The sequence below is a fragment of the Pleurodeles waltl genome, chromosome 4_1, assembly GCF_031143425.1.
Source record: "Pleurodeles waltl isolate 20211129_DDA chromosome 4_1, aPleWal1.hap1.20221129, whole genome shotgun sequence".
Lineage (NCBI taxonomy): Eukaryota > Metazoa > Chordata > Amphibia > Caudata > Salamandridae > Pleurodeles > Pleurodeles waltl.
The window spans coordinates 990,234,347-990,257,903 of NC_090442.1; the positions used below are offsets into that span (position 1 = coordinate 990,234,347).

General features: G+C 43.6%; 1 protein-coding gene across 50 annotated transcripts in view; it reads left to right on the plus strand.

Moving 5' to 3' along the window:
• The window catches only part of LOC138288307 (mucin-19), a 1,675,551-nt gene that overhangs the window by 1,187,619 nt on the left and 464,375 nt on the right, over positions 1–23,557 (plus strand). For all 50 annotated transcript variants that reach the window (XM_069229764.1, XM_069229784.1, XM_069229763.1 and 47 more), the window contains one exon: positions 12,596–12,664. In XM_069229764.1, the coding sequence (XP_069085865.1) occupies positions 12,596–12,664 (69 nt within the window). The remainder of the gene's footprint in view (positions 1–12,595; positions 12,665–23,557) is intronic.

Consider the following 23,557-nt stretch of genomic DNA (forward strand, 5'->3'; position numbering starts at 1 on the left):
GTGGACAGTTGACTGGCCAATTTCTTCAGAATTGTTACAGGAGCTGGGAGGAGAGATAATGGGCCTATAATTTCTCATTACGCTTATGTCAGCATTAGGCTTTTTAACAGTGCCAGTAGAGATTCCCATTTCCAACATGCAGGAGATATTCCAGGCATTATTAAGGCATTCCATATTTCATTGAGTGGAGGACTAAAATGCTGTGCCTTGAGTCTGAATACATGTGGGGGACAGACATCCTCTGGAGAACAGGATCTCATTTTAACAACTCCTTTAAAGCGCATACTGCAGGAATAGGGGCAAATTCATAAATGATTGGCTTATGACAGGGCAACATACATATTTTCCTAAAATCCAGTTGCCAGCCTAAACCAGCACCTGAATGCTGTAATAAAAACACATATTAACTGAAGCTTTTCCGAATTTAAAAACAAAAATGAAAGGCAAGGATCATCAGCCTTACTGTTAGCTGTGCGTCCACATTATTGTCCCCCTTAAATGTGAGGGGTGAATCTCGTAGCCCAAGCCGCTAGATCGCTGACCTCAAGAAGGAAAGGATTGTCAGCCTTACTATTACTCCTGTCAAGTACAATTGTTAATCCACTTTCCATTTCTTCACGGGATGTTTCTTGTATAAGTAGATTTTTTTAAATTAATTTCTGATTAATACGCATATTGAATGTGCACATTCAGTCATTTACACCTGCTACATTTCTGGATGACTAAGAGTTCTAAAGCAGACATCTAACTGCAAATTCCTCACCTTAGAAAATTCCCCAGGCATCACTGGACCCAGAAAATCTTGTGCCATACCTCTGCATGCTGGGCATCTCCATGTTGATTATGTCTGCATCAGAAGTAAAATGTGCAGTACCTATATTGGGGCCACCCTTGCATGCTGACCTCAGTTCCTTTCTTTCCATAGCAACAGCACTGATCCATAGAGCTACCGCAATCATTTTTCACCACTTTTTACAAACTTTTTGTCAAGGCTTTTCAATGTCTCCCAACAAACCCACGGTGATGCCTGGAGTTGGACAATGACCCAAAGGCCTGCGCTGACTGGAAGTCCTTGAATCTAAAGTCGATTTGCAAGCAGGCGTTAAAGCTCCTGCTTCCAAGGGAGATCACAAGGCAGTCTCCGAGTTGTTCCTGTGGACAATAGTAGTGCCACTCAAAGTCATGTCTTTGAAGTCGGCTATGTCAAAGAAAACCAAGAAGAAAAAGTGAATCACTCTTCGGCTTCCCATAGCAAACACCATGCTTCTGGGTTCCACTTATACACTCAACCTATTGAGCTGGCAGTAGGGTTTGTGCCACGCCTCGTGAGCTTTCCAGAACTAGTGCTGCCCTGCCCAACTCATAGAGTTTTAGGACACCCCACAATACACCTTTGGGGTTATAGCTACATCTGGCATGTTTTGGGGCCCTATGGGCCCAAGAGTTGCAACTGCTGGATTACCATTGGTGTGTTCACCATCAACGTCAGCTGGGCCCTCTAGATCCAAACCTGAATCTGGACTGATGCAGATACTAGTGCCACTAGTGCCACTACCATTTCCTGCCCTAGTTCTTGTAATGCCACTACTGGTGCCAATCGAAGAATCAATCACACTCCCCAACTCCTAGTTTGCACCTCAGTGACACTGCTCAACATCGACACGGGCACCATCTGACCAGTGTCCACACCCGGAATTTCTGTTCAGACCTCTTTTTATCTAAAGGGAGGGATGAAGACAAGAGGAATTGCCCCTTTGAGAATGATCTCTGCCAGGGTGTTGGAAAATGGGTTCTGAGATTTTTGGAGGTTACAGCTGGCTGAGCCCACATACTGGTGTGGCTACAAATCCTAAACACCCCTCTCCTGCCCTCTCCTAATCTAATCAAGAGGGCACCTAACTGTCTGGGTTTTCAGGATGTAAGGGAGGTGCTTGGTTGCTCCAAATGTCCTTCCCTGCCTTTGAAGACCAGTTTGGCAGCCCTCCCCTTCCTGCCCCTCCATCTGCTGAGGGAAGATCTCATCCCCCAGGCACATCTCTTTGTGTTGAGCCAGGCCACTTCACACCTCATGCCCAGGCTGCCAGAGGCTGGCCAATCAGAGCAAAGCAGCAACAACACTGCAGGGCTGAAGTTGGCAACTTCTTAGGTAAAGTTTGAAACTCTTTACCTGAAACTGTTATATCAAATCCAAAAAGTTGTGGGTTTTATTATAACAATTAATTTGATACCAAACGTGAGGTATCTGTTACTTAAGGGGACTTTTAAAATTGAAAGAACGTCTCCCCATTCTAGCCTATGGAGGCCATTCACTACAATGAGGGAAAAACAAATTTGGCTGTTTTACCTCACCAGGGCTTATGAAATTATTTTTATAAGGTCCCTGCTTATAGTTACATGGTACCCAGCCCTAGGAGCGCATAGGGCACACCATAGGGGTGACTTACAAGTAAAAATAAGGTTGTTTAAGACTTTGGAACTACTTTTAATTCTAAAGTCGAAATTGAATGTAACTTTAATTTAAAAGCAGCCAGCAAGGCAGGCCTGCCTTTAAAATGACACTGGGCACCTCAGCTCACCACCTATGCTGGGGTCCCTAAGGCTACATGCCCTGCCATATACTCGGCAATTATAGTTAGATTGACTTAGCCAAATATAATTAGCATATTTGCATACTCATTTTATACAGAGCACAGGCCCTGGGATTGGTTAGCAGTACCCAGCGCACCATCAGAGTCAGGAAAACACCAGCAAAAAGTGAGAAATGGTGGCAAAAAGTCAGGGAGCCGCTGCAATCAGCCCTGTTTTCCCATACATGGGAACACTGGTATGAGGAGCTGAGTGATGCCGTTGACATCATTGGCCTAGACAACCCTCCAGGCTCTGTGTTGATTCCTCCTCATGACCCTGGCATGGAGGACAGTGATGGCAAGGCAGTGGTGGTCCTTAACCTTCATTTGCCAGCCATCAAAAACAAGTTGAATGTTGTGATGATGTGTTTCAACTGGGAGCAAACTGCTGAGCCCCTTGCTCTCCTTCAACGAGGCCCTTTCCGATGTTCTTCTGGGGGGCTGAGTCAAACCCTGCACTGGGGCTCTGATAAACAAAATGATTGCCCAGATTGTCTTCCTCTCCCAACATCCCTCTCCTGAGGGCCTGTTAGTGCAGGCCTCAATGGCTAAGATCAACTCAAGCGCATTCCCTACCATTCCACCGGAAATGGAATTTGGACACCTTTGGGAAATGGATCTTTTTTTCTGCCAGCTTAGCATTCCATTGCTAAGCATTGAATGACTCTTGAGCAGTTATATCCGTGCCCTGCAGGATTCATTTGCACAGCTGCTGCCCATGTTGCCAGAAGAGTGCCAAGACATCATGAACCAGGCATTGATCTATGACTGGGAATTGGCAAAGTTCATCATTCGGCATGAGATTGACGCCACCTACTAACTAGGAATGTCCATGGCTCTATGGATACTCACAGAAACAAAAGTTATTTTTGAACTTCCCACTGAGTCTTTTTTCTTGTTTATATACTAATTTGTAGTTTTACTAATTAGTCTACATTGTTTGTCATGAAAATTTCTTGGCACATTTATAAAAGTAATAGAAGTGGTGGTTCCCAGGTTTTTCAGCAATGCGACTCAATCATGGTTACTGGGATATGGTTTTAAACTGCTGCCATGCCTGGTAGAAGTCTTCTGGGTTTTCAGGGGTGTCCAATCATCTTTGATGAACATGCCCTTTGATAGTGCCTGCTTATTCAGTGACATAACTGAAACAGCTCTCAAATGCTTAAAGAAAAGATGGGACACTGCCAGTTCCCTAGGAATTTCCTTAGGGCCCTGGTAACAGCAAAGTTCCTTTTGTCCCTTCTGTGGCCATGCCGAGGCTTTTATAAATATATGCAATACCAGCCTTAGCCCCTATCCGAGCAAGCTTGCAAGCCCTTTTGTGGTCAGGAACGTGGATCACATAAAGCATATGGGACCCACATCCAGCACACTGTCCAGTCGCCCACCCCTTCAGCTGTCAAAGCCTCCAAACCTCTTCAATGGGCCCTCAATGGAGCACACCCATCCAGTTGGCAGCAGTATCAAGTACCAGCTGCCCCAATGGAAAATGATAACCTCTTACAAGTGGGTGTCTGAATCGTGCAGTGGGGTTATGCCATTTAATTTCTGGAAACCCTGTTTATTTTAGCCACTGTTCGCAAAAAGGCTGATAGAGGACCATCTCTTTTTGCTCCATCTGGATGTGCAAGTTCTCATGGGTGAAGAAGTCATTGAGAAGGTGACAGCATCAGAAGTAGGATGTGACTGTTATTCCTGCTATTGGTGCTTGAAAAGTATGGACGCCAATACCCTGCACTAGAAGTCTGCCCCCTCAACGCTTCTGTTGCTCGAATGAGAATTTACCTTAAAAAACAAATGACAAAAGGCATCTGGTAAAACAGGAAGAACTTGTTTAATTAAACAATACAGCTGGGAGAGCATTTAAAGAACTGGGGTCTGAGGACTGTCTCTTGTTGTTCATCAGATTGAAGCAAGTTTTTATACTTTTCTCTGAGTGCAATAAAACCATAAAAGACATTCTTAAGATGGCAAAAAATGCAAACAGTTGTCAAGGAGTTGTAAAAACACTTACAGGTAGTGAACTCAGGTGGGCCTCAACCTCGCGTGAACACAATGTGGCCCAGCATGTAAGTGTCCAAATGTCCAGCCTAAGAGGTGGTTTTTAGGAATACACGCATCCCTCTGGCCATGTGTGTTTTATTGGGGCCGATCTGCAGGGGCCATTTTGGTGGTGCTGCTTATCTTTGTCATCTGAAGTTTTTTCCTGTTAGTTTGGCTGCCGTCTAAGTGTTACCCTACCTTAACCTCTCAGTCATTAACCTCAGGCCTTGGTCTCAGAGACTGCCTGACCACATACCTATTTGCTGGGGTTGACGGAGAGCTCACGACAGGGGAATCTAACATTGATTATGTAGCTTTATGGAAAAAAATGCATTGCTGTGCACATCGACAGTGATTCATCCAATATTAACATTTTTTACAAAAAGAGAAGTTCAAGATGCTCAGCTTAGCTCAGGTTCTGTCTGCCATGGAACCAGGAGACTGGATGGTAACATTGGAACTTCAAGACGTGTATTTCCACACTCCCTTCCTGCAGGCTCACAGCCATATCAGCCATGATCATTTCCAGTATGCTGTGCTCCTATTTGGTCTCACCAGTGCCCTTTAGGCGTTCAAAAATGTGATGGCGGTGGTTGTAGCACACCTGCAGAGGTCAGGGCTTGCAATCGTCCCCTTCCTGGATGACTGGCTGTTGAAGGTGGGTTCTCCCTAGGCAGTCGTCACCCACCTCCAGCCTAAAGTGAATCTTCTGTACTGGCTGGGGTTCACTATCAACATGCTGAAGTCACACCTGGCTCCTTCTCAGATGTTCCCTTTTATCGGAGCCATTCTGGACACTGTGCAGTTTTGCCCCTTATCTTTGGAGTGGAAAGTTCAGGATATTCATGCTATGATTCTGATTTTTTAACCTCAGTCCTGGATTTCAGTAAGACTGCCTCTGAGGCTCCTGGGTCTGATGGTCTTCTTCCTGCTGGTGAAGTTTGTTCAACGGCATATGCAGGCTTTGCAGTGGGTTTTGAAGTCCCACTAGGCACAACAACAGGGGAATCTCTCCAACCTGGTCCAGATTTCGAACATGCTTGCAAAGGTTCTGCAGAGGTGGCTGACGAACTACAATTGGATCAGCGGATAAATGCATCATTTGTGGGTTGGGGTGGCCATTTGGAGATGAGAAAATCATAATTCTTTGGTCACCAGAAGAATCTCAGCTCTGCATCAATGCTCTGAAGCTGAAAGCTATTGATTGTCATTCAAAGCCTTCCTCCCATCCATCAACGGAAGGCTGGTTGAGGTGATAATCGGCAACACTATTGTCATTTGGTAGTGCAACAAACAGGGCACAATGGGGTCTAGGACCCAGTACCAGGAGCCTCTGCACCTCTGGTGTCGCTGGAGCACCAAGAAACCTTTCTAGTCATGTGCCCCTGCCAGGATCTCTGAAAGCCATGGCAGACAAAATCAGCTGTTGATGCCTTGCGGATCATGAATGGCATCTAAAAGCAGAGGTGGCACCAGATTTCTTCCAAGATTGAGAAGAACTTTGTCTAGATCTATTTGCCACTGTCGAGGTAATGCAGTGTGAGCTCTTCTGCACATTGAAGTTTCCAAAGCACCTTTTGCTCGGAGATGCGTTCTCAATGAACTGACAGCTGGGACTCTTATACGCCTTTTTAGCAATGCCACTCCTGTCCTTGCTTCTCAAGAACATCAGTATTGGCCGGGACCAAGTCACCATGGTGGCTCTAGGAAAGTTCATCATTCTGAACTGAGCATGAGCATATATTCTCCGATCAGGCTGCCCCTTTGGGAGGACCATCTGTCACAGAGACAGGGTAGGGTTCTATACCTGAACATGTGTAAACCACCTTTATTCATGGAGATTGAGCGGTGGAGATTGACTGATTTTAGTCTTCCTTATGAGATTTGTGATGTCATTCTGGCAGTCAGGCATCCCTCAGTAAAGGCTGTATATGCCTGCTGCTGGGAAAAAAAGCTGTTGTTGGCCCGGCAGGGCCTTGCCTTTGGAACCATTAAAGGTTACCTTTCTGCTGTTTTGGCTTTCTTGCGATTCCCTGATCTGTCCCCACTGTTCAAGTCATCTTTTTTTACACATTTCCTTAAGGGCTTACAATACTTGTTTCCTCCTACCCCTTTTGTTATGGCCCATTGCGACCTCAATCTGATTCTGACGTTCCTCGTGTCTTGTCCATTAGAGCCCATACATAGCTGTCCCCTGCGTCTACTGACCCCTTATACAGTATTCAGGATGACCATTACATCAGCCACGAGAGTCAGAGATTTTTATATTTTTTTGGTTATACGTCTATATCCCTGCTCCTACCCAGAGAAAGTGGTGGCTCCCTTTCACGTTGGCCAAAACATCACCCTATCAAATTTTTTTACTCTATCTCATCCTTATAAGTCAGAGGATAGATTACATTGTCTGGACCCTCTTTTAACATAGATCATACCTAAGACCACTGGGTGGATAATCAACTTTTCATTGGCTCCACTGGAGCAAAGAACAGCAAGGCGGTGCAGAAATGGACCATCTCTCAAAGGATTGTGCTCTGCATCAAGCTCTGTTATGCACTAGCTAAAAAGTAGCTTGATGGGGACTTTTGGACCCATTCCACCATGGCCAATGGTGCTCCTACTCTGTTAGCTCAAAGGGTACCTGTCCTAGACCTCTGCCAAACTTCCACATGGGCCCTGCTCCATATGTACAAGAAGCATTACTGCTGGGACAGTCAGGTTCGCCAAGAAGGGCATTTTGCCCTTTTGGTCCTCCAGGACTATCTGGTTTGAGTCTGTTTGCATACCCATCTCCGGGGGAGTATTGTTTGGTTATCTATTTTTAAGTGAGAAATCTGTGGTCAGAAGTCTCTATCAGAAGAACAAGTTACTTACCTTCGGTAACACTTTTTCTGGTAGAGACTCTAACCACAGATTCCTCACTGACCCTTACCTTCTCCCCTTTCTGCAAAATGGGCTCCTCACCTGGAAAGCCTTGTCAGACTCTGCACACTGTTCAGAAATTGTTTAGTCATGGCTCTGAATATTTGGTGTGGATATAGTCACGAAAGAAACTGATGTCGGCACCTATATAGACAACATTCACATCACTTCCCACGTGGATTACGTTGAGGCGGAAACACCTGATGCCTCCTCTGGGTGTACAGTGGTACTGCTTTTGGAATCCAGTCTGGAACTTGGGGAATATTCTAAGGTGCATAATCTGCAGTTAGATAGAGTATCTACCCAAAAAAGTATTACCAAAGGTAAGTAACTTTTCTTTACACATGTGTATACTGGGAGCAAGTGGCAGTTATAACTGTGCTCTAGACATATGCCCGTGCAAAGCCACTAATTGCACGAACCATTCATTCTCCAGTGTGTGATAATAAAATATTTTTTATTTGGTTCTGTATGTGGTAGTGAAGAATCAGTGGCATTGAATTGAATTGAGGGCCAGCAGGACTCAGAGCATCAGGGTCAGGCCCTGAGGCCCTCTAGTCTCCCTGGTGGAAACAGGCACTCCCCACCACTGCAAGACTTACTGTCACCCTCGGGTGTATTCCAGTAGCACTACACAAAATAAACTCAGAGTAAGGCTGATGGTGTACACTGATGGTACAGACAGCGGGCCAAGATGGCATGCATTGAATACTGCTCCATACACCAAATTGCTAAATCATTAATCTGTGCTTCCCTATGAACCCTGTTATTATTTTCCCATATTTTGAATCTATGTTTGCCTTTAAGAATACCTTGAACAGTGATAATTAAATTCAATGCAGCTTGATCTCGAAAGAGCGGCAGAGATAGAATTGATGTAAACTTAGCTGGGTGAAACACAGAGATGAAATTCCTACCTGGAATATAACATACGTTTCGCCAGAGTTTAGAGAAATGTAATAACATCATACTTTCTGCCTAAAAAAGTCAATGCTTTTACAACAACATTTGTTTGCACTGAATACTGAAAAGAACATGTTTAATTATTTACTAGAACAGGCTTCTCCGGTAAATAGCTGGTGAGCTACTGGTTGCTCTTCAGCTACCTGTAAGTAGCTTTCCTGTGTGCATCCCAACCTACTAAAGTAGAAGCTTTTGCTTAATTGAAATTATTTATATCAAAATTGGAAGGTGTGTATTCGAGATGAAAACGTGTGTATTTTCAGAACACATAAACTGATATTTGAAGAAAAATATAGAATTTTTAAAATATTTTAAGCTGATATTTGAGTGATAAATGATGTGGCATGGGTGAGCCTCATTACAATTATTATAATTACCTTGGTGCCATGACCATTGCACTATGGCTGGTATGTATTACCTATGTAAAGACAGCCCAAAGTGATAGAACCTTTTTTACATTTCTGCTGGCAACCCTACCTGATGCACTGTGGTGATCACTTCTAGTAATTTTGCATAGGGTGGCCACTAACATGATCATGTCTGAAGTGGCCACTGTTACAACACTAATAATATTAGTAGCTTGAAATGATTTTCTTTGAACTCTACTAGCGTTAATCTCAGAAAAGGTGGCCCATCAACCCCTGAGCTAGATTTTTACAAAGTTCAGATATAAAGGAATTAGTTTAGGAGCAATCAGCTTGTATGTTCAGCAAATTTTTTGGCAATAATATGAAAAACTATTGGAAACTATTTTCCTTCTAGACAAGTTGTGCAACCAGTGGGTTTACAACTGATTGTGGTGGATACAATTTCCTAGCAATCATTCACCAACTCTCTAAGGACAGGTTTTCTAGATTCTTGGACAAACTTCCCAATATATTAATACCTTTCTACGATCAAACAAGAGCCAGATCTACACTCAGTCTTATGCCACTTTTTAAGCGATCTTTGAAGTGTGGCAACTGTGTTCCCCAGTTTCTTGTCTGCAGTATCCCCACTCTTACTGACATTCTTGCCAACTCATCTATCTCCTTCCCCTGTGATCCTCCTTCCTCATCTGAATCTGCTAAAGCATGCGTTACGAGCCAGTTACAACAGTCTCCACAGTCACCAAATATTCTTGATATTTAATGATTTCCTTAATGACAGATTTCATAATTTAAATGGTTGTGTTAAGTGGACTAGTTTAGCACAGGATGCAGATATATGAAGGCAGCACTGGGGTCTATATTGTGTTGGATTTGTTGCCAGACTTTGGTAATGTCGATCGTCCCTGTTCCCACTGTTTCTCATTAAAGTGATTATCACAAACCTTTCCAATAGTTAAATTATGTTCTTATATACAAACATATTGCATTTGTGTCTTGTTATTTTTGTTCAATGACTGTGACATGGACAGTTCCTTAGGGCTCTGCAAAATTGTCTTGTCACTTTGATTGTGAAACTCTTTTCAAATTGCTGTTTGTATGCCTTCTGTGATCTATGGAAACTACTCACAAAGGTATTTTTAGGTGTACATTTAAGTTTACAATTCAAGATAACTTATGTACGCCTGTCAAGAGTTCACAAAGTGCTTCCTGTCAGGCATAAACTTGCTTACTACTATGAATTTCTCTGCCACCATTGTAGAGAAATTCACAGTAGGAATGCTTTTGAAGGATTAAGGAGTGGACATTGTGAGACCTGGTTTGTCTTGAAACTTTGGGAACACCCACAGCATTGTAGGTGTGAGGGTATTCCCAAACTGTTCTCAACCTCCTTCCCACCCTCAAAATAATGAAAATGTGCTCACACTATAGCTGTTGTACCTCCACTTCCAAGATGTGAAGGGGAACAGATCACCCACAAATTTACCGGGGCAAAGTAAAGGGGCTTTCTTCACAGGAAAATATGTTTTTCCCACCAAAAAAATGTTCATTTGCACAGGAGTCTCCATTCCCTTTGTGTGGAGTTCTGTGCTATAAAGAACTTCACACAGTGGTACCCTTTGACTTTAGAAAAATGAGGATACCCACAGAAAATGAAATAGTATATGTACTTCACACTGAGTCTGTATTCTTGTTTGAAGACTAATTGGTAATTTGAGAGCCCTTGATTTGTCAAGTTTACTTGGTACATTTATAAAAGTGATAAAAGTAGTGGTTCCCAGGTTTGGCAGCAGTATGTCTCAATCATGGTTACTGAGATATGCTTTCAATCAAAATCTATCCTAATGTTGATACTATCACAGAGATCCAAGAATATGTGGGGAAATGTTTGATGCTGGAACTAATTAATACAACATTTGATGGCAAGAATGCTTGCAAAAAGTCTACCAATCATTCGGGGTAGCAATCTAACCCAATGTTTTTGTCTAATGTGCCCACTGTGCCACTCTGGAGAAAAGCCTGCCTCATGCAAATCAGTATTGGCTGTGCTCCTATGTACCCACTATAGTGATCTCTGGCTACACAGCTGAGAAACCTGTGAACATAACCCCATAGTAGGTTCTTCCACTGCTAACTACAGGAGTGAAAGCAGTGGGTAGTATGCAGACCGCCTCATGGGTGATGAGCGTTATCTGCTTCACTCAGAAACGGAGCTCTCTCAGTATGTTCCATTTGGGAAAATGGAGAATTGTGTCAGCTTTTGGGGATCTTCTCATCGGCATGGGACAGACTCCAATTCAATTCATACAATGCCCCATTTGAATCCACAGTGCCATATAATGCCTTATTTCGAGGTCACTTGTGACTCATTGGATCATGGTGTGCTCAAGCAGTCCGTTTGGTGCATGTTAGCATAATGACAGTCTTAAATTGATTGTCCCTGGGATCGGCATAATCTTTACAAGTGATACACATCTTGTGAAGGTAGAAGTGCCATACATTTACATAGGAAAGCTGCCATGGAATTATCCTATTTTTGCGGAAGTGTGCACTCTCTGTGCGACAGGTGTAAAATTACCTGCCCCAACTCCATATCTCCATCTTCACTGTAATGGTTGTTACTGTGTTACAAGACGGCAATTTCAGCTTCCACCACTGGGACAGTATTATAAATACTTCTTAGTTCCGTTAAGGTTCTTTATGTAATAATTTATTGGCAAGAAGAATTAAAAACAGCCTCCAGCCACAACCAATAGCTAGCGTTTCTCCTCACAGCTGTCAACTGTCACAGCAACGGTTATGGAATGCTGGTAGGAACCAACTGGGAAGACAAGGGGAAAATGGAAGAGGAATGGAATGGTGCACTTGACCAACCTACGGGCAGACGTCTTCAAAATAAAAGGAACGGGGAAATAGAGAATGTACATTTTATACAAAACTTTACTTGTGATAAATACAACACTCAGTCACTCCCTGTTTGCAGCAAAGGGTTAATATACTAGGTTTTATTCATATTTTTTAGTCCTACAATTGTCTGGATACTGACATGGGGCCATATGTAGGAACACATTTTCCCATAGACACAGAATGGGTAAAATCGTTTGCTTCATCTGGTCCATAATTTCTAAAGTTAAATATTTAAAGAATAGTCAATACATTGGAAGAAAGAATTGGAGTCCAATGCTGCTTTGCTTTTGACAATACAGACTGTAAATCTGCATATATTTAATCATTTTCAGAAATTATTTCAGTTGTATTAAAATGTTCATAATTACATTTGTTTATCATGGTTCCCCTGTAAAAAGTTATTTTTCTAGTTAATTGTAAATAATTGGTGAAGGTTGAAGTTACATTAATTATAGGGATAATATGAGTGAACTGCTTGTTTAACATTTTTGGAATGTGGTATTAATTAATTATGTTTACCGGAATCATTTTTTTGAGTTTAAATAATGTTTGTTTTTATTTACGTTTTGCAACAATTGACCATGTGTTGATTTTATAATGGAATAAGATGCTTGAAGAATTTAGGATAACTAGAGTAATGTATTTGTCTTGAATCAACGGTTACTAGTTATATATTGTGCAATTATCAGGAATATTGGAAACATGAGTTGTATAATATTTGATTTAACATTTTTCAACAATATTCTCTTAATAATCTCTTTGAAGCAACCAGGCCAGCCCCCACCGAGTCCACAGGATACACCCTGGTCTCTACAAGCACAACAAGTACTGTGGGTATGTGTTCACGATTTACTTCATCAGAAAAAGTTAAAAGAATCATCAAATATAATAACACATTCCTTCCGTTTGTTTTAGTTGCTTTTAGCAATTTTCATGTTTTTTTTAATACAATATACATGGAATGCTGCACAAAACTGTTTTACGTGACATAGCGTGACTATTACGAGCATTTGCTTGTAGTTCATTGTTCACTGTGAGACAAAAGGAGCTTTACAAAAAGCTAGGCACGGCATGCATAAAGAGCTCTAAAAGATCATTTTCACTTAAGGGCTGCCTATTGCCTGGTTCACACTATACAGTTATCTTATTCCTGCAATACATAGATTTCTTTACTTAAACAACAATGCAGAGGAAGTAAATGTGGATATAGGGCAAAAGTGTGAATCAGTGTTATTAGAGATTAGTTCAGGGACCCATAGAATTGACGGGTGCTAAAATGCTTACTGAAAAGTGTTTGTTTTATTTTTGCAGTTTTCTGTACCACAAACTCGGCGCAAGGACATTGGAACATATTTAATGAGCACCAGTTACATTACACAAGGTCGGATTTATTTTGTGAGGCCCAGAGAGATTTAGGGCCTCAGTACGACTTTGGCAGTCCTAAAACTGGACTGCCAAAGCCATGAGGAGGATGTCACTGCCATACTAGTGGCATCCTCCCCGAGAGCATTACACTGTTCTCACTGGGCTGACCGGTGGGAACATTGTAATATGCGTTCTCGCTAGACTGACTGGCGAGAACAGTACTAGGATATTGGCCTTGGCTCCTTAAATGGAGCCAAGGCCAATATTCTATCACTTTCTATCACTCCAGCACCCTCACTGGAGCAGACAGTGGCCATTCCAACGGTGCTGGGCCGGGCAGCCCCTGCACTGCCCATGGCCTGGGCATGGGCAATGCACGGGCCCCCTTGTGGTCCCCAAGCACTGGCTTTCCACTACCCTGTTAATGGCGGGGACCCTGCCTGAAAAGGCAGGCGGAAAGTGAAGGTTCTAATCAGCCAGAGTTTAATACATCCCTGGCTGGGTACAACTCCAACTGCCATCACAACGTCCGTAACAGTGATCCTGGTAGGAACTGCGGTAGGGTTGTAATGCGGCGGTCCGTCTGCCACAGTTGCGGTGGTCGGACTGCCACTGTGAGGCTGGTGTCTCCCAGTGGGAACTGTTGTTTCCTTACATCATCATTTAGGGAAAACCAAGTAGCGATAGGTGTCCCAGAGAAGTATTGTTTTAGGGAATTTGTATTTCGGAATACGTGAACATTAACTTGGTGGATTTTCTTATTTTTTACGCTTCTTATTTCACATGGATGGCAATTCAGTAAGGGGGAACATTTTTGTGGAGAACAACTTGTAAGTCAGGCACCAGTATTTTAAGAAACAACTTTTCTATGACGAGGATGAAGTGAAGATCTTACATTGTACAAGTGGTATGATAAAATATGCCTGCAGTGGTGACATGACTGGCCGCAGAGTGTACCACAGGTTTCAGTGGTGCAATGGAGCCCCACAAAACCTGTACTGCATTGGAATGACCACTGTATAAAAGTGAATTATTTATTGGGTTGAATTAGGTCCACTAAAAGTATAAAGTGACTAACCTGTTAGGTACAGCTAACCAGTTCAGTAATTTAAACCTGAGCATAACTCCTGGTAGTATTAGTATAGAGCAGATAGGCTTATTTTAAAGAAAATATGTAAAACATGAAGAAGTACCAACACTGTTAAAACGTCAAAGATACAGCAATAGAAATTCCACTCCAATTTATAGGTACAGAGAGACTTTTAATAAACATAATGGCAACCAAAATGGCAACAACCCAATAAGGGGAATCAAAGATATTAATTTTTAAAGATCTGGGTGAAAAGGTGGCAAGAAAATATTAAGTGCCAATGATAGTCTATGGTTGTAGTTGGCTGGGAACTAGGCACAATTTCAGGCTCACTGTGATAAAGGGTTGTCACATACACTAAATAGGTGCATCGCAGTCAGAGATTTTGCCTTGGGACTCAGTCTCTGAAATGGAAGTCGAAATCCTTCAGTGGTCCAAGGCTGCGAGCTGTATCTGAAAAGAGCTTCACAAGGCTGTAAAGCTATTGTAAGAGGTCCAGCTGAAGCAATTTGTGCTGGTGGGAAAAGCTCACAGTAGGAAAACTCTGATTTTATACCCAGAAAAACCTTCTCTTCGCGCATTCAAGTTTTCTTTGTTCGGACTTAGTTTCATTTTTGGAACTCAGGATCCTACAATGGAACAAGTCTGCAGGCTGTACCCAATGATGAGCTTCACATGGGAGGATTCCTCCTTGCTGAAGACCTGTTGAAATTAATTTGCTGCTGCTGGGAAGCATCAAGCTGAAGAAACCTGTTTCTTTATCCCAGTGAAGTTGTGCCCTAGCCAGTTTGGCTTGGGTGGTTGGACCTACTCATCGAGAAGTCTGAAAGTCCAAGCCTTTTTTAGGTCCTATCTGTTCAGAAATTTTAGAAGAAGTCAAGTTAGCCACAACCAATGCTTCTAGAGTCTTAGGAACAGCACTTGAGGGTCACAACTCACTTCAGCAGAGGCCACAAACAGAGTCCAGTTACTACTATTCAGCTGAGCACTTCCTAGAAATGACCTGCTGCAGCTTGTACATGTTCTTGGGTCCAACCAGTAGGTCAGTCAACTGACCCTTGGAGTCCACTTCTTTTTCCTGGGTACAAGTGGGAGCAAGTCCAACCCTTCAGGCCTTCTTACAGGTTTCAAACATGAGGTGCAGCCTTTGTTCTGTTCTTCTACCTTTCCAGATGGTTTTCTGGAGATGGTGTCTTGGGGTGCCACATTTATGTTTGGCACCAGCTAGTGGGTGGGAGTGACCTCTAGCTCCTGCCTAATCAATGAGTTAAAAGTTCCCAGGATCACCCTATCCATTTTGTAGCAGTTCCTGTTTTCCATACTGCAAGCAAACCGACATTGCACTTTGTTCCAAAAATTCAAGAGGGGGAAAGCCTTCTCCCCTTGTGCAGAGCCTGTGCTCTCACTCAGGGGTGGGGCCTAGATAATGAGTAGTGGTGCTTGAAACTCACATAATTTGATGGAGCATAATCATATGAAATTACTGCAAAAGTTTACAGAATTATGCAAAATGCACCTCACACTCAAATGACAAAGGACCTGACCAGTCCATTCGAGTAAAACTTCAACTTCAATATGTAATTGTGACTTTCTGGTTCGTTACGTCCAAAACATTGGAGCTCAAAAATTTACCAAACAATCTTCTTGGGTAAAACAATAACAACCTAAAATGTTTGTTGGCTGCTAGTGTTAAAGAAATTTCTCATGTTCAAAACAATGCCACTCACTTTAAAAATTGCCAGAACAGAACAACTCACTTTACAATTTCTCCCCAAACAGTAGTCTCATTATGCTACATGGTCTAATGGTGTAATCATGATAAGTTCATGTACATTTTGTTTTGAGATATTAAACTGGTGGAATTAAAGCTTCACCTCGGCATAGAAATTAGATGTCCCCTTCTCCATGGTTACTCAAACCCAGTTTTGGGGGTAGCTTATCTCTCACTGCTTGATGTCAGCTTGACCAGGAGGACAAAGGCCCATCCATGCCAGGTATTGCGTGACATTTACTTGTGACAGGGCAGGCCTGTTTGAAGTTAATTAATCTCCTGGGCCCATCTCAACTGGTCTTTCTGCCCGATTCAGAAAAACACCCCCCTTGTCCTTGCTTTAGGAGCATTTTGTATTTCCTCATTAAGGTGAAGCTGCTGGAGAGCTAATGTTAATTACCCGAAAGGCGCTTCGTGCCAGACAAAGGTAACTTTCTAAAAGTTAAATTTCCCAAGTATTTATTAAAAATCGAACTTGTCTATTGAATTGTTTTTTTAATAAATATTACAAATAGTGCTTCCTAGCTGCTCCCAAACTTGAGATCCCAGAATTTGTATTTTACTCTGTGCTTTAGTTTTCTCATAGGACAGCCAGGATCTTCCACAGTGAAAATAGCTTTTGGGGGCTTGTCACTGCAGAACCATGATGACATTACTTTACTAAATGTCACATTTCCAAATACTATGCACCCTACCTTGTGGGATACAAGGTCTATATTGGGTGACATGTGAACATTTAAAATAAAGGTTATCCCCCTGTTGAAAGGGGTATTTTGAAAGGCCACATACAGGTTTAAACTGCAGGCTACATTGATAGCATTGAAGCCATGTTTTGCGTGTTACACTAGAGAATAGTACAATAAGTGCTGCAGTCCACAGATGACATATACCTTTCTATTCTGTAAGTGATAAGACAGGTAAATAAGCCAATTAGCAGTTACACAATTAACTATTTTTTATAGGTAGGCACATATTTACCAGGGCTCAGACAGCGGTGTCCCAAGACACAGAGTTAAAAAATAGCAGTATCATAAGACATATATTAAAGGCTGTTGCTTTCTTAGTATTAGTGTGGGGGCAGGATCAAGAATGTACCCAAATGATTTTACTACTTTTAACATAGAAGAGGAGAATCTTACAGTTTTTACCTACCCCAGGATGGAAAAGTCCATTTTGTTCCAGTCTTCGTGTGTGCAGTGGGCACACATAGGGGCATATTTATACTCTGCGTGCGCCGGATTGGCGTAATTTTGTTTTTACGCAAATTCACCGCAAAACTAAGATCATACTTATACTTTGACGCTAGACCCCGGTATTGTCAAAATATCTCATTGTGCGTCATTTTCTGGATCGGTGAAACCGCCTTGCGTTAATGACATGCAAGATAGACGTTCCTGTCCAAAAAATGACTTAAACATCTGTGTGCCATATTTATCCAACCAGTCAAAAATGGCACACGGCTGGGAGGCGGAGCCGGAGCCGGAAAATGACGTAAGACCCGATTTGCGTACAAAATAAACACCTGGGTCAGGGCAGGCGTTAAGGGACCTGTGGGCTCTTTTCCATGGTGGTAGACCATGGAAGCAGTCCACAGGTGCCCTTCCCTGCACCCAGGGACATGCCCTGCCACCCTCGCCCACCCCTGGAGGACACCCATGGATAGGGGGACCCATCCATGGTGAGTGTAGGAGAGTGCAGGTAAGTATATTTTTTTTGTTAGAGTGTCATAGGGTGGCCTAACTTGGGCCCCCCTACATGCCACTGTGCCCAGTGGCCATGCCCAGGGGACAGAAGTCCCCTGGGCATGGCCATTGGGAAGGGGGGCATGACTCCTGTCTTTGCTAAGACAGGAGTCATTTCCATGGAGGTTATGTGTCAAAAAATGACGCTAGTCAGGTTAGAGTCATTTTTTGTTAACGCTAACCTGACTTGCACCATTCTTTGACGCACATACCCCAGTCTTCCCTACGCATCTGCTCCCGGTTAGAGTCATTTATTTTTCCGCTAATCAAGCCGCAGCGCTGGCAACCGTCATTCCTTAAATATGATGCCCGGCTGGAGCGTTGGATTGGCGGTAGCCGGCATTAAACCTTTTGACGCAAACCTATGCTGGCACTGGTTTGCATCAAAAAGTATAAATATGGGATATTCAACATAAGGATTGTTTGCACTATCCATTTCTGGAGGCATGAATGGTAGGTTTGAATATTGATGATGTAATATGATGTAATAACTCCTTGATTTTACATTTTCTTTGCAACATGCTTACTTGTACCTCATTGAATTTCCAACAATTATTTATTTTCTCTAGCATCTTTACTTTATTCATATTTTAAGTTGCACTAAAACAAATGTGAATTATCTGGTTTAGCTAAATGCTTGCCTAGGTAACATCAATAGGTCACATAGTTCATTAATTCTTCAGGCAGGGGCCCAAAGGAAGAACATGTTTCTTCAGTATTTGCAGATGTAGATTGGTAAATTTAGTCAAATGTATAAACATGCATTCAATATATCTGTATGCTAATGTAATATGAAATTTGGTAATCAATTATTTTCTAAGTGTTTTTAGATATATCTGTTTAATTTAACATTTCCACCCTCTCAACTAAGAATCCGATTTCCTACAGTAATCATAGTAGATAATCAAATCAGCTTGTAAGCAATTAATGTGAAAAATCTGCCCCATATAGCTTATTTTGTCGGTCCTATACCAATGTCAGTATAAAAGTAAGGGACATCAAATTGTGTGCCTTAGACATTTAAGATGTGACCGCCATGTGCAAAGGATTTATTTTGCTCAAAATCTGTTACTTAACCTTTTCCTGTTAAAACATACACCTCTACATGAAGAAGGGAGCATTGAGTAACATACATACTTCTTTGACATCACAATGAATAAAACAGTGCATTAAATACACAGTTGAAAATTGCAGCTGTCAAAGGGGAAAGGCAAGAATAGAAGCAGCTGGGTATCAAAGTGGCACCAATGGCAAGGTAATGATGTTCTGGTGAAAGCAGCATTATAAGACTAATTGAGAGATGTTGAAAAACAATTAAACAAAACATGTGAGCAATAGGGGAAACAAGGCAGGGAGGTCATGGGGTCTCCATCTTATTTTCACTTCAATCAAAGTGTGGCGGGTGAGAGGCCAGCAAGCGGATGTGTTTCCTCAGTGTATTTCATCACTCGGGGGGAGGGGATATACTCCCCTATTCTAACAGATCAAACTTGTGTAGGGCTCGGAGCCTAGGGGGGTGAAAGTAGAGATATTCTAAGCAGGGCATGTATTGGATCAAATGTGTTCACAGGTGCAGGAACTTTTTGTCTGTAAGAGACATGTCAGTCTTCTGTTCCATGGTGTGCCAAATCTGTGTGAACCAAGACACCATTGAGGGGAGGAGGACTTCCAGGCTTGAGCTATAAGCTATTTGGCCATGCTAGTCATGTGGCATATGCAGTATACCAGTCTGTGTATGTCATTGCTGCCAGCACTGTTGGGCGAAAGCCCAGAATGATGGTGTGATAATCTATCGGGACGTGGTAGCCTTTGGTGTCCTTGATGAGGCTTACGATCTGTTTCCAAAAGATGGCAAGAGATGGGCATGCCCACCATATATGATAAAAATCACCCTTTTGAGCTCCACTGCGCAAGCATGAGGCGGAAGCCCTAGGGTAGGTAGTATGTAGATGAGCTTGCGTGAAATACCACTGGAGAGAGGCTGTCTTTTGCTGGGTGATGCTTCTATGGATTTGTGGAATGTCCCTCCATAACCTTTCCCATTGTTTCTGTGTAACATCCTGTATGGTGTCTGGAGCCCATTTGCACTGGATGGATGGATGGTAGGGATGGTAGGGGAGGAGGCACGATCACTAAAGGACATCATATGTCTTTGACACCAGGCCTTGATTTACCCCAAAAATGTTTCAAAAAGAGTGAGTGTGAGTGTGGCAACCAAGACATTTGAGGGGTTGATGGCCCACTGTTGTTGCTGTAGATATCGGTGACAACTGGTTTCAGGGAGGGAGAACTCAGTTTTACACTGGTCAAAAGGTTTAATACTATTCTACTGAAATAAATCCTGTAAAATACTACATTTTCCCATCACCCAGTAAGGAAAGGAGTTACGAGGCAGAGCTGGTGAGAAGTCAGGATTATGTGCTTTGGGAGTTTTTGAGGATGGAAACATGGTCAATCCCCATGCCACCACCAGTTTATCCCATATCTCCAAAACTGTGAATGTTGGGGTATCTATATAAGTACTACGGGGGCAGAGTCACCACAGGAGATTTGCAAAGTCCCAGAGCAGGTGGCACGTGACAGCCCTATCCATGTATTCCCAAAGTGTTTCGTTCTCGCACATCACCCACTTGGAGACACAACATAAGTAAGCTTCCCAGTAGTAGTCTTGGATATTGGGACAAGCAAGACCAACCCGGCTTCCTGGCAGCATAAGCAGCACAGTGGAGACCTGGGGACACTTCCCCTTCTGGATGAAGGAGCGAAGGTCTCCTTGTAATTGTTTGATGTCATCTGAGGAGATAGGAGTAGGTAGTGATTGAAAGAGGTAAACAAGTCGGAGGAGTATGTTCATTTTCACTGCTTTCGTATGGCCCAGGCATGAAATCTGGAGTATTCTCCAGCGCCGGAGATCTTTGAGTATTGCCCTGTGGTAGCGCAGCCAATTAGCCCTCGTCCATGTGGCTAAGGAATTTGTAATTGCTAGGACTAGGTATTGGATGGAAATGGAGGATCATTAGGAGGGGGTGAGCATCAATAGACGGCAAAGGTGTTGTGGTGACAGCGTGATATTGAGTGCTTGGGATTTGGCCAGGCCATTCACTTGGATGGAGGCAAAAGGCACTGGATAGGAGGACATGGTCTTGTTGACCATGATGATCCTCAACCATATCTTTTTCAAGATGGCTTGTAATAAGGTTCAATCTCATAGTTTTATGCATCAAGGGCATTTTCGACTAAATGAGCCAGAGGCCAGACGTTATCTGAACCTTGTCTGTGTTGTATGAAGCCGACCAGGTCGGGATCGATCAAACCCTTTATAAGTGGTTGACCATCATTTTTGTGTAAATGTTTGCACCATTATTCAGTAGTGCAATCAGGCGGTAAGAGGACCAGAGCTTGGGCTCTTTGCCAAGCTTTGGGAAGAGTGTGATTTCCACATTAGACATAGTTGATGTAAGGCCCGTGGCGTGGGTGAAAGAGTTGTAAAACTTGAGCAAATGGTCTTCAATTAGCATTGTGAAAACCATACAAAAGGGCGGAGTAAGGCCTTCAGGGCCTGGGGTTTTGCTCTTAGGGAGTTCCATAAGGGCCCTATGGAGTTGAGCTTTAGAAAACAGTTCCTCCAGGTCTTTAACCAAACTGGGGGGTAGTGGCTGCCAAGGGCAGCTCTGGAGGTAAGAAGCTATGGCAGCTTGGTCATCTCCCCCTGAGGAGTGAAGGCACTGGTACATAGCCAGAAAGGCCTCTTGTTTGTCTGATTCCTTGACGGCCCAGCCAAAATTATCTGTTTGGAGTTTAATGATGTGTGATCTGGCATGCTGTTGGTGTAGCCTCTGTGCCAGCAGGGAACCTACTTTGTCACTCTCCACGTAGTATTTTTGCTTGAGTGATAAAAGGGACCACACTGCCTTATTTACTCCATGTGCCTGGAGCTTCCCCCGTAATATAGTCAGCTCCTGCTTGATCCCTCATGTAGGGTGAGAGGATCTCCTCAGTAAGCTTTGCCTTGAACAGACGTGCCTCCCAAGCCCTAGCTATTGCAATGGAGGACATTGTGCCTCATTTGGTTGCTTTGCCAAGCATCGAAGCACACAGAGGGTGGAGTTGAAGTGTCTCTGCATGGGGGGGGGTGGGCAGAAGGCCAAGGACTGATCTAGCCTTGGAGAGGAAGCAAACTAAACACTTTTTTCCGTTCTATGTGAACAGCAGGTCGAAGGGGAGGCTCCATTGGAATTTTACTCCCTGGGAGTGTGAGTATTAAGTTACAGTCTTGAAATCTCTCTTCTTTTTCACAGTCAGGGGAGAGAGGTCTTGATAGATCTGTATTGTGTGCCCACAAAAGACTAAGGCCCTCATTATGACCCTGGCGGTCTTCTGCCCGCCAGGGTCACGGTGGCGGTTTCACTGCAGATGGGCTTCATTGGCGGTATTTGAAGCCGGCTTTCCACCAGGGTTACCCTGGTGGAAAGGCTACAGGTGACAGGAAATTTCTTTCCTGCCACCGGCAGACGACTCCTCCACTCTGACACCAGCCCAATAACCCCCCACCCACCCTCCATACCAGAATCCCCCACCCCCATCAGAACAACGCCCACCCCCCCTTCCAGTGCAGTGTGCCTCACTCCCTCCTTCTAGTGCAGCACCCTTCGCATGTACGCACACAGACACCCACACGCACTCCGCATAAACTCATTCATGCACCTCGCATGCACTCATACACCAATACTGACATACACGCATTCACTCACAAGCATGCATACACCCATACACTCACAAGCATCCATACACACATACACTGACAAGCATCGATAAACCCACTCACCTCACTATTCACATATGCACTCTCTTCAACATCCATACACGCACTCACCTCAACATCCATACACGCACTCACCTCAAAATCCATACATGCACTCACCCCAACATTCATACATGCACTCACCTCAACATTCAAATACGCATGCAACCACGCATACACACACACATACATACACCCATGCACACACGCATACACAAATGCATGCACACATTCATGCACACATGCAAACAACACGCACCCACACACGCACACACAACACCCCCCATCCTCCCTTGTCGGACACCTGACTTACCTTGTCCAGCTGGTAGGTCGTCCGGCAGGGAACAGGAATGGGCGCTTCCACTGCTGGCAGTGCCCCGCCATCAGGAATCGCAATATGGCTGATGGAGTCGATTTGGCAGGGAGGGGCCGGTGGTGGGACCGCCCATGCACCTCCGACTGCCAGCACAATTACTGGAGGACTTCTGCCCAAAATGTGGGCAGAAGACCACCAGTACTGGAGGACTTCTAGCGCCAGCGGCTTTGGCGATCTTGGAAAAAGACCGCCAAAGTCAAAATGAAGGCCTAAGTCTGCTTTTCCTCTTGCTGCTTTAAGCACTGCCTCTTCACCCTGAAAGAAATGGAGACTGGTAAAGATATCGAGGGTCATATCAGACCGTCCAGACGCAGCTACTGCTCGATGTGTCCCGTCAAGGATCAGGGTGTCCCCCTCCGAGGTACCTCGAATGAACTCCAGCAGGTCTCTGGTGAAGAGCTTTATGTTATCTTCCTCAGCCCCGCAGGGAATGCCTCTGATACGCAGGCTTTGTGGCATCCCCGGTTCTCCAAGTCTTCCTGTTAAGTCTGTAGCTCAATGTGTTGCTCTTCCAATGTGTTGAGTTGTCTCCAAAGCTCCTCTTGATCCTTCACCTGGGAATCCGCAATATATTCCAAGTCG